The sequence below is a fragment of the Tiliqua scincoides genome, chromosome 8 (assembly GCF_035046505.1).
Source record: "Tiliqua scincoides isolate rTilSci1 chromosome 8, rTilSci1.hap2, whole genome shotgun sequence".
NCBI lineage: Eukaryota > Metazoa > Chordata > Lepidosauria > Squamata > Scincidae > Tiliqua > Tiliqua scincoides.
The window spans coordinates 56,597,861-56,615,609 of NC_089828.1; the positions used below are offsets into that span (position 1 = coordinate 56,597,861).

At 51.1% G+C, this 17,749-nt stretch overlaps 1 protein-coding gene across 2 annotated transcripts in view; it reads right to left on the bottom strand.

The window, feature by feature from the left end:
• Positions 1-11,441, bottom strand: part of SPNS2 (SPNS lysolipid transporter 2, sphingosine-1-phosphate) — a 96,286-nt gene extending 84,845 nt beyond the window's left edge. For both annotated transcript variants that reach the window (XR_010794790.1, XM_066635011.1), the window contains exon 1: positions 11,123-11,441. Coding sequence is in view for 1 of the 2 variants with exons in the window: in XM_066635011.1 (XP_066491108.1) it covers positions 11,123-11,441 (319 nt within the window). In the remaining variant the exon portion in view is untranslated. The remainder of the gene's footprint in view (positions 1-11,122) is intronic.
• Positions 11,442-17,749: the final 6,308 nt, after the last annotated feature.

Consider the following 17,749-nt stretch of genomic DNA (forward strand, 5'->3'; position numbering starts at 1 on the left):
GCCTGTGGGAAGACAGGCTGCCCCGATAACCTCCTCGTCCAAGCCTCTACTGCCCCAGTGGATCTCCTTGGATCTTTGCCAAGCCATTTTGCTGGTGCAGAACGGAACGAGTGGGAGTAAGGAGGAAGGAACGGGAAGGACGGAATGATGCACGCTGGTGCTGCCCCTCTGCCACTGGTGGTGGAAGGCCTCTCTGCTGGCCTACACAAGCAGCTACTACCCACGTGCACTGGTGACTTTGCTGTGCATGCTACCATAATGTCACTTACACCACCTCAGTGACACTTCTGCTGCTGGAATGCGCGTTTAGCCAAAGCTTTGATTAGGTTGTAGATATAGTTTATTGGGGAGGGGGGGAGACAATCAACAGACCCTCCCATTCTCTCTTCACGTTTCTGCCATGGTTATGTTGCATCTGGGCATATACCCATCAGAGATAAAAAATCAGGGCAGCAGTGCTGCCAAGAGTCCAGAGGGGACTCCCCCCCTCCCGTCCAGATACATCCCGCTGTGACCAGTGGGGTTACTTCAGTCTTAGGCCCAAATCCTAACCAACTTTCCAGTGCTGGCACAGCTGTGCCAATAGGGCATGTGCTGTTGGGTGGAGCTTCTCAAAGTAAGGGGATATTTGTTCCCTGACCTAGGGTCTGCATTGCCCTTATCGGGGTGCTGAAAAGTTGGTTAGGATTGTGCCTTTAGTCCCTGAGCTACCCCAGTGAGGAAATCATTGCTCTGTGATTAAACAAAACAAATAAAGCTAGATTGTCAGCATTAATAAATGTGATGATTTTGATACAAGAAAAACACAGGCGGAGAAAGAACGAAGGCCAAGATGGTGTGAAGCACCCCAGGAAAAAAAAAAGGGAGTCAACCCCAACTAGACACCTTGTCCGGAAGTGACCTAGACGCTGAACGTCAGAGTGGGAAGAACAGACACACCCTTAATCTAGTGCACGTGCGCAGAAATGTAGGTGCATGGCACCAGGCCATATGCAGCTTGCCTTCTCTCACACCAAGGGTGCCAAGGTGTTCTTAGAATGGTCGGTTTTAGGACAATTCTTTAGCCTAAAGTATAAATGCTCTTTTGGCTTTGAAACTGGTGGAAGAAAGAGAATTGTTTTGGGGGACGGGAGGAAAGGGATACACTCCCTGCACCCAGTGGTGTAATCGGATGGGATGCAAAGCAGTAAGTTTTGCAGGGAGCCTCACCAGTGTGCGAGAGGCCCCCTCCCCTTTGCAGCCATTCCAGGCACTGGGAGCAAAACAGAGGCAACTGCCTGGCTCTGAAGGGGAGGGGGAGGGGCCTCTTGCACACTGTGGTGAGGCTCCCTGCAAAACTTAGTGCTTTGCACCCCCCCTCTAGCTATGCCACTGCCCAAACCGATTGTCGCGGCAACGTCCAGGCAGGGTTTGTGAATATCTGGCAGCAGGAAGCAACCAGCAGGAAGAATGTAAAGAGTTACTGCAAGAGATACAATGGATGACTCAGTGGCAACGTGGATGGCAAAACAAGATTCCAGAGCTGTGAAGGCAGAGAGACATCCCCGGAAACGTCAGGTCACTGACGACAAGGGAAGCGCAGGATGCCGACAGGTAGCTCTGGAATGCCGTTTGGCAAGGCTTCGGATGACAGCGCTGCTCTCACATCGCAGAGAGTTCCCAGCCCAGCCACAAAAGGTTATTTTTGCTCTGTAGGGGAAGCGAGGCGAGGCAGGGGACATTGCCACAATCCGAGACCCTGCTTCTGGAACATTCCAGGGAGAAAAAGGGTGCTGACACTCTCTAGGGCAGTGTTTTTCAACCGCTGTGCCACTAGTGTGCCGCGAGGCTGCCTCAGGTGTGCCGCGAGATCAGAGCAGACAGGCAGCACCCAGCAGAAGGAAAAGGAGCAGGCAGCCAGCCAGCGAAGGGGCTGGTCGAGGCTGCTTTGCTCCTGCACGAGAGGAAGGCTGCAACCCGATCCTGATTTACCTGGGAGTAAGCCCCATTGACTATTATGGGGCTTACTTCTGCGTAGACACGCCTAGGCTTGGGTATTCAGTCCTTGCCTCCTCTGCCTGCCGATTGGGCGACCAGAGAAGCTTGGAGGAGGTCCCGGAGGGTGGAGTGAGTGAGAAGGAGGGAGTCAGGAGCAGGCAAGCAGGTGTGAAGCCAGTGAGTCTGCTGAGGCCACCAGCCTAAAACCGGCTGCTCCAAGGGTCCTGGATAGTCCCTTTTCCTGGCCACAGTTTGCCTGCAACTCTCCAAAGCCACCCTCCCTGCATTGCCTTTTGCCTTTTGCCTTTTAGGGCCCCAGTCCTCTCCATACTTACCTGGGAGTAAGCCCCATTGACTATAATGGGGCTTATTCCTGAGTAGACATGCTTAGGATTGGGCTTTTGGTCACACTTTTTTTTTTCCTTAAATACAAGAGCAGGCAATTGGCACTTCTCCCCACCCCACTCCCTCCCACAAGCACTTGCCCCCCAAATCTCATAACTGCAGCCAGCCCCTCTCTTCCTGTCCCTCCCTTCACTCCTCCGCACCTTCCAAAGGTTCAGAATCACTTGCTTCAAGTTCTCTCTTCCCCCCACTCCAGCTGAATCCTGCAGTTGTCTCACTCCTGTCTCTTCATTGCCCCTCACCCCACAGCTCTCCCGTGCGCTCAGTCTGACCTCTCTTTGCCAGCACTTTCTCGAATAACCCTTGAAGAACATTTTTCATCCTTTTCACAATCACTTATGCTTTCCTCTCCAAGCTTCTTGTGAGTCTCTTTGTCATGTAATAATATAACTGTATTAATTATATTAACGATTAATTGTAATGTAGTGATTCAATGTAAGTAAAAAAGTGGTAGTGTGCCTTGACAATTTTAGTGCCTTGTCGGTGTGCCATGAGCTGAAAAAGGTTGAAAATGGCTGCTCTAGGGGCTCAGAGTTAAGAGGGCCATGCTCTATTAAGTCTGTCAACAGCACAATCCTATTCATGTTTACTCAGGAGAAGGTTCTATTCTAGCCAATGAGGGTTTCCCCTGAGGAAAGCATGCAGAGCTTTACAGCCTTAGAGAACCAATGGGGCATGTGGGAGGTTGCGTCGCATGACTGTGGGCCAGAGGCCATCTCTCAGCCTGTTGCGCCTCACAAGGTTGTTGGGAAGAAAAAGCAGGTGAGGGACATCAGGTGCGCCACTCTGAATTCCTTGGACGAAGATTGGAATAAAAATGGAACCGGGTTGCCAACTTGTCATCCTGTTCTCTGCTCCTGTGCCTTTAACAGCAGCTGGTTCCCCAGAAACAAGGAGACAGCGGTGTTTATTCTCTGTCATGAGAGGTTTGACCTACCGGTTCCTGAAGACTAAGCTGTTGTTTGAGGCATGGGAACTGGATAGGCAGGGTGCAGGCCACATAGGAAGCTGCCCTCTGTCCACCCAGCCCAGTATTGTCCAACACTGACGGGCAGCAGCTCTCCACTGTTTCTGGCCAGAGCCTTTCCCAGCCCTGCCTGGTGGAACTGAACCTGGGGCCTTCTGCATGCAGGTGGCTTGGCCACGGGGATGGGTCTATCGCGCCATGAATGGACATCGCCTGGCAATCTTCAGGACGGTCCCACAAAGAGTGCATTGCTGAGATCTCTCTCTTTCCATCCTCCTGCTGATGAAAGCACAACTAGTTGGGACAAGAGACAGGGTCTTTTGGGTGGTGATACCAAAAACAGCCTTCCAAGAGAGGCGAGCCTGGCCCCTCCATTGCTGCCTTGGAAGAAAGTTTGCCAAACTGTGTAACTTCCGCAGATGTTACAAAATCAGGGACTTTAAAAGTCAGCTTTTTGGCTGTACTGGTTAAATTGGTTTTCTTTCGAGACTGAAGGTTGCCAACTATATTGTAATTTAGTTTTAATGTATTCTGTAGGAATTTAAAATTGTGTACACCACCTTCAGCATATACATATGTATAAGAAGGCAAGGCATGCATACACTTTGAAATACACCCATTAATTTAAATATTTCAAAGTGCCTATTCCACCTTCCTATACATATGCATGCTGAAGGTGGTATACACCTTATCTTTAATAAGGTATTTAATAAAATTGGGCAGTAATCCTAATCACACTTAACTGGACATAAGTGCCACTGATCTCAATATGGCTTTTCTCTGAGTCAACAGCATAGGTTGTGCTGTTAATGTTACCTGATTTTCTAGAAAGGTTGAGGGGGGAACTATGGAGGGCTATGTTAGCCTCTCTCTTTAGGAAGTATTCCCTTATTAGAGGTTTGCAGGAAGGGAAATCGGATTCTTGTTTGAAATGTATTCAAGAATGAGCACCATTCTTGCTGTACTGAAATCAAACGACACCAAGGGAGAATCTCAGCCAAGAGGATATTTATATCCCTGCTTTTCTTAAGAACATAAGAACAGCCCCACTGGATCAGGCCGTAGGCCCATCTAGTCCAGCTTTCTGTATCTCACAGCGGCCCACCAAATGCCCCAGGGAGCACACCAGATAACAAGAGACCTCATCCTGGTGCCCTCCCTTCTTCCATGGGCTCTGTGGTGTTCCAAGGAGATTTTTCATCCAGGCCAGACTGGCCCAAGAGCTTCTGATGCATGAGGTGGCATGACATCCCCTTCCCCGATGCCTGCCAGCTCTGGCCCTCCCACTCTCCTGTTTTCTGGTCCAGCAATCCTCTCCACAATTCCTCCCTGTCCCCTCTTCCTTTCCAATCCAGGAAGTAGGAGGAGGTTAGAGAGAGATGAATGCCTCCAATCACCAGTCTGTAGCCTAAGGCGAACATCTCAGCTGGCCTTACAGATGGACCGGCCCTGATCTAAGCCCTAACCAAACCCACACTGCTTAGCTCAATCAATCAATCAATCAACAGTATTTATATACCGCTTTTCAACTAAAAGTTCACAAAGCGGCTTACAGAGAAAAATCAAATAAGCTGCAGCAAGGGGACCCATGTCACACGCCCTCAGCCCACATTTTGAGATATTGATAAATTGCTCTTTGGAAATGTTGAAGGAGGACACATACGGAACCCAGTGGTTAAGACAGGATGTGATTACTATGATCAATGATTACATAGCACCATCAAGGTGTGTGGCCATTACAAAAGAGGAGAGGCCTGGAAACAGTCACAAGGGAAGTGACGGAGGAAGGAAAGGCAAATGGCCTTAGGCCAAGTGGGGAAAGCACTGGCAGTTTTGCTCACGGACCTACACCTGGGCCAAGGCCTCTGATCATGATTCGTATGTACAATTGTAAGGAAAACTCAACTTCAGATGATAGACCAGAAGTCCACAGGTGAGCTACAGCTGACTAAGAAAGTATCAGGAAACTGATACATGACATACCTGCAGCATGAACACACGACGACGGAGGTCACACTGCTGAACAGGCTCAGGTTATGACTTACCTGCCAGGCACAAGGATGTGGCTAAGGCAGAAACTCGCCTCGGCTCTGACACACAGTGCCTGTGCGGCCCTGTGGATGTCCCAACCTCTGGCTCCGTTTCCGCCTCTGCAGTTGGGACCGTGCCCAACCGCCGGAGCTGCCGTGTTATTAACCGGGCTGATTTGCTTTGAAGGCTCTGCAGAGCACCATGTGCTAATTACCACCTGCCCTGAGACACAAACCGGATTTTTCACCTGGTGACCTGATTCACTCATACACACACCGAGAGAGAGCTGACACCTGTCTAGAGGCCAACGTGGTTTGTTCGTCCCAAAATGCTGAATCACCGATTCCAAATTAGAGGCAACCGGAGGAGGAGGAGGAGGAGGAGGAAAAAAGGGAAAACACTGATAAAAATAACACAGGTTCAGTTAAGCTTCGCTGATCTTGTCACTGCCTTAAGTAGCTGCAGTTCCATTTCCTGCTATAGATACATGGGACTCCATCCCCAGATTGTGGCGGTGCCATGTGGCACAACGACAAACGTTCTAGTCCTCATTTCTAATCACCAGCCTCCACCGCCACTGTGACTTAAAGAAAGTACGCCTATCGTGGAAAACCTCTGCATGCTGCAGGCGATACTGGGAGTGTTTTGGACATGCGCTTGGGTTACATAGGATCATAACCAGGCCCAGGAGCTGCTGGCTGAAGCTATGAAGGTCTAGATCTGGTCAGGAACTTTATGTGATGCCACCTGGAAGCCTTGAGCTCCACCATGGTCAAAAAGGCAGCATATAAACGTTACCAAACCAATAGGTAGCAGCCTTATCCTGACTTCATCTCATTCAATACTGGTCCATCTAATTCAGTATTGAACTGAACTATTGGTCCATCTCATTCAGTATTGTCTATACCAGCTGGCAATAGTTCTCCAGGGCTTCAGGAAGAGAAGGGTCTTTCCTAGCCCTGTTTAGGAACACTGCCAGGACTGAACTTAAGACCTTCTGCATGCACAGGTGATCTACCACGGAGCAGGTAACACCAGACACAAACTGAGAGAACAGAGCAGGTGCACAATAAATTGTAAAATCCCAAGGAGAGAGAAAGGTGCGGTTACATATCGATCATTACAGATGTTTTCTTTGGGGAACACAACTTGTCACCCTCTAACTATGCCCCTGAAATGTGGGGCAGCAAGGATAAAGGAAGTCACACACTCCAACTGTCCCTATTGACCAGGCATCCCTTGTCTTCTCGTCCCTGCCAATGTTCCCCTCCATTTCTAAACCTGGTCATTCAATGTATTTATTTCTTTCCTTATAAGATGCCTTATCAAAATCACGTTTCTGTAATTTAAAAGCCACCATCATTCCTCAGGGCTCACCTCCCGCCCCAGTCTTTAATCTCAGTGGGGATGGATCTCTCTTAGGGCCCAATCCTATCCAATTTTCCAGCACCAGCGCAGCCACAATGCAGCCCCAAGGTAAGGGAACAAATGTTCCCATACCTTAAGGAGGTTTCTGTGACTGCTGCCCCACCACAAGATGCAGTGCATGCCCCATTGGCACAGCTGCACTGGCACTGGAAAATTGGATAGGATTGGGCCCTTAGTCTCCAGTGGGCATGCAGGTTAATGCGAGCACACGGATGCCAAGGTGCCACATGGCGCACAGCCTGCCATTTCACACATACCACGGCTGCCAAAAGTCTGTTTCGAATGACTGCTCACATACTGTGGGACCATTCTGTTTTTCTGGTGTCTCTTTCCCAAAATCAACTGCAAGTCTTTTAAAATGGCAAGGCTTGGGAACGGGAACGGGCCCGTGGAGCTTTCCGCTCTGTGTCAAGCATGTTGCACACTGATGGAGCACATTGATGCACACTGATAGAAAGAAAGAAATAACCAAATTGGGGGGGGGGGGAGGCTATTGCACAGTCCACAACAGCTGCCATAGGGCTTTCAGCAACGCATCCTAGCAAAGGATGCCCAGGCAGTAGGAGGAACACTGGGGGATTTTTGGCTGTGCAATGTTGGAGAGGGTAAGCGAGATCAGAACTAAAGACTATCTCTTTTGCATACCAAGGAGCGGAACGAGACCAGCCCAATTAGGAGTAAATCAGACGTTCATTTGGGCCTATCACCCCGATCGACAACACAGCCCTGTGCGACCGTTCGTGTTTTAACAATCTAACTGGAAACGGACAATACAACACAATGTGAGGTATGACCAGCAATGCCACTTTGTTCCACAAGGTTGACTGACATTTGCGTGGCGACTGTTTACACAGATGTTTCCCGACCTTCCTGGAAAATGGCAACCGCCCGCTCGTTTGGCCTCCTTATCAAAACGATTCCCCCACCCCTCTTTTCCTGTAGATGTCTCCTTGCTGAAATGGCCTGGACAAGGGGATGCGAGCAGGCGGGGAAAAAAGAGGGAGGAATTCCACGTTTTCTGAACAAAACGAAGGACGTGGATTCCTAAAAGGTAAATGCCAGGTCTCCAAGAAGTGGGTTTTTTCTCTTTAGCACAGGAGGCAATTCTCCCCCACCTGATTGCCGTTTATTTGTTTATTTTGTTACTGGACACCAATCTTAACATAAGAGTCCGGTTGGATCAGGACAAAGGCTCACCTAGTCCAGCATTCTGTTTCCCACAGTTGGCAAACTTGACATTTCCAGGAAGTACACCAGCAGGGCGTGAAGGCAATAGGGTCCCCCCCTCTATGTCCCCAGCATTTGCTGTTTTGGGTGCACTGCTTCCAAGTATGGAGGTTCTATTGATAGCCATTGAGAGACCGTTTTCCCCCTACAAATGCATCAGTGCTCATCACCATGCCATGTGATAGAAACCTTACCTCTAGCCTAGCTCGGTGTTCACGCAAGTATAGGAGGCCAGACTTCAGTTATAAGTAGAAAGTTATGTTAATGCTTCCGCGATATCATTTTACCTTACTGTCACAGCCCTGGCTTCTCAGAAGCAAGCATAGCAGTTAACAGCAAAAGCTACAAGCTGTCTCTCAAGACTCAGTCCAGCCACGGTCAAACTCAGTGGCCTTCCATAAGGTCCACAGTAACACTAGACTAGAGCAACAATACGGTGCAGTGATTTTCAACCTTTTTCATCTCACAGCACATTGACAAGGTGCTAAAATTGTCAAGGCGCACCACCAGTTTGACAATTGACAAGGTACACCATATCCTTCAATGGCCCTACTAACAAATGACCCTCTCCCCCAGACTCCTGCGGCACACCTATGGACCATTCATAGTGATTTTCAACCACTGGACTATGGGAAGCCAGATTCAAATCCTACCATTTTATTGTGAACCATCTCAGGCAAATCACTAGACCTCAGCCTAAGTTACAACTCAGGGCTGTCCTAAGAATGAAATGTTGCTCTCAGCTCCTTGGAAAGGCAGGATTCAAAAAGTAACCCACAGATATTTAGAGCCACCACCCACCTAAGGAACACATGACATTCTCTTATCTCGGCCCAACTCACAACAGACCTGCAAGGTAGAACAATGTTGCTCTCATTTGAAGAGCTTGAAACACCAACTTGAAACATACGTCCCGAGCTGTAACATTTTGCAAAATAGAATTGCACACTGGTTTGTTGAAGTGAACCACAACCATTCAGCATTTTAAGAGGGAACACACACGCAAAGAGTTCATTCTTGCTGCTGGCTTCCCTTCTGGCACATCTCCCCCTACAGCTAAGGCTCACAACCCATTTTCTCACCTCTAAGGGAAAGCCCTGCCTTCAAACCCCTCAGCCTGCAGTTTCAAGACCCTTCTTAAAACACTAGCCAAGAGCACACTCCTGGTTGTTTAAGTGTGGGGGTCTCTCTCTCTCTCTCTCTCTCACACACACACACACACACACACACACACACACACACAGAGCAATAATTCCAAATAAACTGGAAAAAGACACCTCATTTTCAAAGCCTGATCTTCTCTTCTAGCCTGCCCACCTGCCACTCATGGAGTCAGCTCACCACTCGCTTTCCTTCCATTCCACCGCATCCCCTCCCCTTTGCAAGAATTGAGATTTTTGCGCAAACCAGCCCCAAACCTTCACATACAGACACACTTTTCTGAGCGCCACCCAAACTGGGCAGCCAACCGCTTTTCCTGGGCTCCTGCACCCAACGCTTAGGGCTCCAAGGAGAGAGGCAAAGAGCATGGTTGTGGAGGCACGCAATCACAGGCAGCATGGAAGACAATACCGCAAGCCTCCACGCATGGTGTGTTAATTACATTGTGTGGCCCTAATTTTTCTTCCCCTGAAAACACTGCAATTTAGCCCTTGCCAGCATAGGTGGGGGGAAACCAGCAAGGAGGGCTGAATAGCACAGGGATCCTTCAACCTGAGCAGAGTTTAACCCCCCCACACACACACCAGATAATCCTGGCTCTGAAAGCACCTCTGGCTGACCTGCCCAGAGAGCTTGCAAATGCTTCAGTGAAGCTCACCAGCTAAAGCAGGAAAGCTGTGTAAGCCGGCTAGCTACAATTGAGTCCTTCTGTCTTATTGAAACATGCCTTGCTCTGAGGAGGAGATGGGGGTGTCAGTGCCTCCCCCGAGCCTCTGCTTCCAGCTTCCCCCAAATTCAGGAGCTTCTCCGGTTTGTGGGCTCCAGAGACCTCCCCCAAACCCGGCAGCTCTGCTCAGGTCTTTTGTATGCGCGTCCCCATGCAGAGCACATGAGAGCTGCTATTTTTCCAGCAGCAGATGGAACCAGGGAGGTTGATCACCAGGGGAGGGATGGGATGGAAAGGAGAAGCGGAGCAGGAAAAGATGCAGGGGAAGAGGAGAGAGAGGAAAAGATGGGAGAGGAAAAGGGGAACATGAGGAAGAGAAGGAGGGAATGATAGAAACACTGAAGGGGAAGAGCAACAAAGGGTCTTGGAGATGAAGCCACTGATTTCAGCAGGAACCTTCCTGGCCTGGGGTCTGCTTCCTTAGATGCAGGAGAGGTAGCCTGTAATGGGGAGAAGGAAGGAGGTTGGGATGGAGAAGGGAAGGGATGGGAAAGGAGGAAGGAAGGCGCCTGATGAGAAAATGACAGGAAGAGGCAGAAAGATGAGTGAAAAATAAATAAAAATGGGAAACAAGCAGTGTGGAGAGGACCAGAGTAGGCTGGAAGGAAAGGAGAGCATGAAAGGAGAATGGGATTGATGGAGGGAGAAGGGAAAGTGCCTCATTGTTCCCAGTGGCATAGCTAGAGGGGGGCAAAGCACTAAGTTTTGCAGGGCACCTCACTGCGGAGTGCAAGCAGCCCCTCCCCTTCGGAGCCATTGGGGGAGCAAACTGGAGGTGTACACATGGAAAAGCTCTGAAAGGGGGGGCCTGCGGGGGGGGGGTTCTCCCTGCAAAACCTAGTGCCCTGTGCTCTGCGGGGAGGCTCCCTGCAAGACTTATTCTTTGCCCCCCTCTAGCTACGCCACTGATGGTCCCTGCTCAGGGCTTTCTCCCTCCTGTCCCGTCAGCAAAGCAGGGCACAGGCGGGTCTCCCCACCTTGCCCCCCCACCCTCTGGGGCTCTTGCTCCCCAGGAAGCACGGAAGACAGCAGAGGAAGGAGAGGAGGAGGAGGCAGCCAATGGGAGGGCTCGCCACCCAGACTGAGAGCTTCGCCCCCCCTCTAGCTACGCCACCGATGGTCCCTGCTGCGGGCTTCCCCCCCCCTGCCCGGGGCTCTCACCTGCCCAGGTGTTTCCGCCCCAGTGGCCCCGCGCTCACCTGCCACCGTGTACCTGTCCAGGTAGTTGAGGACGTTGCCCAGGCTGAGGATGGCGGCGGCGGCCACGCGGGCTCTGCCCAGGCTGGGCGCGGGGGGGGCCTCCTTGGGGGCGGCCGCGCTCTTGGCCCCCCCGACGGCGCCGGACAGGGTCTGCACCTCGCCGCCGCCGCCGCCGCAGCAGCCCCGCTGGCCTCCCCCGCCGCCGCCGTCGTCCTCCTCCTCGTCCTCGCCCGCCGCCGACGCCCGCAGGCGCCCGCCGCAGCCCCGCGGACCGCCGCCCGCCGCAGCCGCGCCGCCGCCGCTCTCCAGGCACATCATGAGCCGCACCTGCCGCCCCTCCGCTCCGCTCAGCGCTGCTGCATCGCCGCCGCCGCCGCCTCTCGGCCGCGGCAGCCGCACCGCCAGCCTGCTCTGCCGGCAGGGCGGGCCAGCTCCGCCCCCGGGGCGAGGCACCTGCCCGCCTCCCGCACGCACGCCCGCCCGCCCGCGGAACTCCGCGCCACTTGACTCGCGCCACACGTGCTTTCCAGTCACCCCTTCCAGCCATTGCCAGGTCCATAGAGACAGTGGCGTAGCCAGAGGGGGGGCAGAGCACTAAGTTGAGCAGGGAGCCTCAGCACAGCGAGCGGGCGTTCCCTCCCCTTCGGAGCCAGGTGTGCTTGCCCCCATTTTGCTCCCGCCCCCAGCCTGGAATGGCTCCAAAGGAGAGGGGCCCCTTGCCACGGTGAAGCTCCCTGCAGCTCTTAGTGCTTTGCACCCTCTCTAGCTACGCCACTGCTAGTCTTATCCCTTCTTTACCACTCAGAACCCCCGCTCAGTAGCATAGCTAGAGGGGGGCAAAGCACTAAGTTTTATAGGGTCCTGAGGGGGAGGGGCCACTTTGACCCCCTCTAGCTACGCCACTGCTAGTCTTATCCCTTCTTTACCACTCAGAACCCCCGCTCAGTAGCATAGCTAGAGGGGGGGCAAAGCACTAAGTTTTATTGGGTCCCGAGGGGGAGTGGCCACTTTGCACCCCCTCTAGCTACGCCACTGCTAGTCTTATCCCTTCTTTACCACTCAGAACCCCCGCTCAGTAGCATAGCTAGAGGGGGGGCAAAGCACTAAGTTTTATTGGATCTCGAGGGGGAGGGGCCACTTTGCACCCCCTCTCGCTACGCCACTGCTTGCATGTCAGGCAGGGGCCGTGGAAGCCTTGTGTGTCGCTCAAGGACAGGCACCTGGATGCAGGAGGGGCCTTGTCCGAGAGGTTTGGTTTCTGCCAGCAGAAGAACAGAACATTTCGATTTATTCTTTCTCTATAGAGGTTCCACACACAGAGACACCCCCCCTCCACTGTGGACTCTCTGATGAGTCACATGAGAGCATTAATGCTCCCATCTGAAATAGAGTTCATGGAGGGGGTCTCTGTGTGTGGTAGCTCTGTACAGTGGCATAGCTAGAGGGGGTGCAAAGCATCAAATTTTGCAGGCGCCTGAATGCGGCATGCAACTGGCCCCTTACTTTCGGAGCCATCCTGGGTGGTGGGATGCAGAATACTTCCATTTTGCTCCCGCTGCCCAGAATGGTTCCAAAGGGGAGGGAGGAGGAGGGCCCACTTGCATGGCGAATTTCGGCACCTGCAAAACGTAGTGCCTTGCACCCCCTCTAACTACGCCACTGCCTCTATAGATATGGATGCTCTTCCTGGAGAAGGATTGAAGAGTGTACCGAAAAGCACATTTGTGCCTGTTTCTTGAGTGTGAGCCCCTCGGGGCACAGACCCAAGTTCCCTTCCATGTTTAAGAGCCATGCACATTGGTGGCGTGGCGCTATAGCAATTATTGATCATAAATTAAAAAATGTTTTTCCTTCAGGTTACCTTGGGGATCCACCAAAGGGTGGGGCACACTGCCTGTCTGGGTGTCCCCCCCCTCCCTCTGGCATCAGCTTGGGCGGTGATCCTTGGTGTGAGATTGCAACCCGCTCCCCTGTTTCCACCCGAGGAATGTTGGAGGGTATGTGCGAAGGGGTCATGTGGGCAGATCTGTGTGTCTGTGCCCTGCGTCAAGAGAAAGAAAATGAAACAGGTTGTGTCGCAAGGCTGAAAGGTCAAGCCACGAAGGAGAGAGCTGGAGGTGTGTCACATTCCTGTGCAAGGTACAAATGCATGCAGAATCCAACCCCATGAATAAGATCCTGTCTGCTTGGGGTGTGAGCACTGATGATGAACGGACACAGGGAGATCAATAGTGTGTGTAAACACCGAAAGAGGGACAACAAAGACTTTCTGTTGAAATTCTCGGGATTTCACTGTGGCCACATTCCCATGTCACATTTGCTCATTAATTCCTACTTGGAATTCCGCATCCATTTTTTTGTCTCGGTGAAGTGATTCTTAAGGTCTACAAGATGTTGCTACAGAACATCTGGGGAGCCTGAACTTCTCTCCACCTGGGTCTAGAAGCCGTGGTTCCCAAACTGTGGGTGGCAACCTGATTTTTGGTGGGTCTCCAAAGGGTGACGGAAAGGTTAGATAACTAATTGCCTCAAGCCTTGAGGGTATTCAAAAGATCAGATACTGTAGCTGCTCATTTCACTGCAAAGAGCTCGGCTCCTGCAGTTTGCAAGCCTGTGTAAATAGAGGGAGATGAATGCTTTCTTCTCATATTGGAAAACTGAGGACAATTGTAGAGCATTTCCAGGATTATTCCAGGATATACTCCGATATTATGTCGTTCTCCCCACTGATCAGGAATAGGTCACTCCATGTCAAACGAGTAACCTTTGCTCCTAGAGCAGCAGCATACTGAATCTAGCAATCTGGCCTTACCAGCAGTGAGTTTTTCCCCCTGGTTTACTGTCTCCAGCGGGATATCCATGTTCCAGGCAAAATTGCTTTTGTGGTCTCACTGCAGCTCTCAGCAGAGCCTTCAATCTCCTCTGGACCATGTCCTTGGCACAGACACACGCACACACTGCCTCTGTTTGGAAAGAAAGGGAGCCTCACTTCAAATCGCTGCTGCCTTTGGCCTTCTCAGCCGCTGACCGTAGTGTGTGTGCACTTAATGACAACCCAGAGCATTCCACCTCTTGGGAGCTGCCAAATATTTGGAGGGCTGATTACCTACTCCTTAGGACCACGTCACGCCCCTCCTTAAATCCCTCTGCTGGCTTCCTTGCCCTGCACCCCTGCCAGTAAACTTAACTCCTCCAGCTCCGCCAACTTAGCAGTCCAAAAGTCTCTTCTGCCACCTTTTGGACCCCTGAAGCTTGGCACAGCCCCTGGCACAATGCCATGCTGCTTGCCATTCCCCTAGTCTGCACCTAAGCTGAATTAAAGGTGGGTGACTGAAACCTTTCTGATGCCTGCCTTCCTCTTGTCTCCCTCATGTCAAGATCTAGATTGTAAACTCCTTGGGGCAATGTAAGTCCCTGTCTTCTCAGTCTCTGTAGATCACAATACACTGATAGACCAATAATAATAGCAATCACAATAATTCTGACTTTGGCAAAAAGATCTGCACACCTTAGGTGTAAATGAAATAGGGTGCAATCCTAACCCCTGATGTCAGTGCTTTCCAGCACTGGCATAGAGGTGCCAATGGGGTATGTGCTACATCCTGCAGTTGGGTGTCACTCACGGAGGCCTCCTCAAAGTAAGGGAATGTTTGTTTCTTTATCTCAAAGCTGCATTGCCCTTAGTCAGTGCTGGAAAGCACTGACATAAGGGGTTAGGATTGCACCCATAACCACATGGTGGTGAGGAATAGGGCCTTCTCAGTGGTGACACCTTGATTGTGGAACTCTCTTCCCTTGGAATTTAGAATGGCTTCATCCCTGAAGAATAACTATTTATTGCATACATCTCACTGGGAAGAGTCCAGTGCATAATGACATAGAGAGTGGGGGAGGGAGAGAACTGAATGTCAGCTGGGCTGACAGCTAGCCTGTTTGGGCCAGGACTAGTCTAGGCCCCTGAAGGTATCATCCCTTCACACTCAGACAGGTTTCTGCTGCAAAACTAAAATGTTTTATTATCCGGTTCACTCACACAGCCTCTCTCACCCTGAGGCCTTCTGTGCTTGGGTCTCCTATAGGCAAGATATAGCAGTGTCACCTGACCCCCTCTGAGCTGATGAAGGCAGTGTCATCTCTTGCCATTGGTAGTGGTGCAGCTCAGACACAAGTAGGCCAACAGCACCACCTGAGCTTGAGCAGATGAGGTGCTCTGTCTTTCTTCTCTCTGTATCCAGGCTAGATGACAAATAAACACCCAACAAGAGGTTTAGCACCATACTACAGACGAGATCAGGCAGACAGCTGCAATCCTAACCGCACTTTCCTGAGAGTAAGCCCCATTGAACAAAATAGGACTTACTTCTAAATAGACCTGGCTAGGATTGTGCCCTTGGTCTCTCTCACACACATGCTTTTGGAATGGCACCAACCCTGCCATTAGAACCCACCAAAGGCTGAAATCCTGCCCCAGATGTAGCAAACCACCTCCTGCCATAAACACAATGTGAATTTGGAGCTGCCGCTCTCCACTTTTTAATAGATTTGGATAGATTCCCTATTGAAACTAATGGGAGAGGGAGCCCCTTTTGTCCTGAACACCCCCTATTGGGGGAGATTCCATTGTGGCACTGCAGAATGCCTCACAGGGTTGTTGTGAAGGTAGCAAGAGAATTCACATGAAGGACTTCGAATGCTGAAAAGCAGTCTACAAATTCTGATGGTGATGACGATGACAGTGACGACAATGATGACAGGGCTTAGGCATCATGCAGGCTGACGCCTTCTGTGATTCTGTGACTGGGTCCTAGAGAGAGAGAGAGAGAGAGAGAGAGAGAGAGAGAGCTATCCCACTTGTCAGGTAAGGCTACAGAGGCCAACCCAAACACAGTGCCACCTAGAGGCCCTTCTGACAAATGACTATGCGCCCTTGCACCCCACTTCTCTGAGCAGAGAGATTCCAAGATAGTACCTTTGGGGACTGTAAATGTCTTTGCTTTATTTGCCAAGACACAAGCAGAAAATCAGTGGGGGCAACAGAAGGTGTTCCGGCAAAGCACCAGAACTCTCATGTTGTAGGGCAGGTGAGATCATTTCATACAGGGCCAGTTTTAAGCCAATTAGACCAATTGCTCCCAGTTCGGCCCTCAGTCTAAGAGCCCCCCACAGTAGGGTCATCTAGTCTTGTATGCAACTTTATATGAAAATGTGCTTAGAACCATTTGGTCCATTCACTCACATGCACTTTCAGAGTGCACATTTTGATTGCTTTCCATTCTACCATAGAGATAGAAGCTACTGTACATAATAAATTTTATTTAGATCCCTAAGATTCCACAGACCTTGGTTGTGAACCTGGGGCCCTACGAAAAGTGTTTCCGTTTGGGTCCGGCAGCTCCTAAGGCCGGCCCTGATTTTAGAATCTTAGAAGATGAACACAACATCTCTGAGAAAGCTGCCCTCTAAAACCTTGCTAGATTGGAGAAATAGCTTTACTAAGCTGAAATGTTGCCCCCCCCCACAGCAATGGTGTAGCTAGTGGGCGTGCTGGGGGGGCTTTGCCTCTGTTATGCTCCCTCTGCCCGGAATGGTTCCAATGGGGAGGGGCCACTTGCATGCCGCAGTGAGGCCCCCCACAGAACTTAGTGCTTTGCACCCCCTCTAGCTAAGCCACTCCCCCCCAGTCTTGTTACTTGCCGCAGTTCTCAAATATGGAGATGGTCAGCTTAAGACAAGAAGCCCTGGAAACCCCAGCGAATCCTCCACTTCCCGGAGAGCTAAACTGGCCAACGAGTTCAGAAAACCCCAAATGTTAAGAATACCTCCAGTGGTCGGAGAAACCTCAGGATGTCTCTATGGCCTGCAGAACAGGCTACTCTGATTAAGAGTCATGTGGGTTGGGCTCTTTGCTTCAAAACAAAAATCCTTCTTATTGTTGAACCACTTGGCAAGACGTCTTTTGGTTTGGAAGCGACGTGACACTGAGCTGCTGCCACGGAAGGGTCAGAAAGAGACAGTGGGGAACCTCCTTGCCGTGGGAAAGCTGATTCTGGCTTCATGGAGGAGTCTGTGCCAGGCGGAGGATGTGTTGGCTTTCCGGTTGGCAAAGGCCTGGATGCAAAAATGAAGGCCTGCTTGAGTTCAGTGTGATTGTTTGAGAAGCTCAGGACAAGTTTGAGGTTCCACTGCCCAGAGAGGAGTCAAAGAAGCCTGGCCTGAAACCGGGGTAGATTCAAGGACTTGGTTTAAAGGGCAAATGAGGAAGCCATGATTTAGGGGTGTGATTTGTTTTGGAAAAAGGTTGTCCAAAATAGTTTTCTCTCCCACCATGGAGAGCGGCCAAAGGGCCTTCAAGGTCCTGGCAGGAATGTGCCTTCCACTCAGTTTTCCCAGAATGCCATATTGGGATGCTTCTTTTTTCCTGTCCATTTCAGTGTGGTGCCTTCACATCCACCCGACCGAGTCAAACCATCCAGTCAGATGGACCTGTGACAGAGCCTAAGTCATCTAGGGTCAAACCCAAGGATGCTCAGGTGTGCTCCAACCTGTCTTGTTTCCATGAGAATCCGTGCATGACCAATTTCACCTGCCTCACTGTCAGAGGTGTGTAATCCCATCCGGAAAGCTGA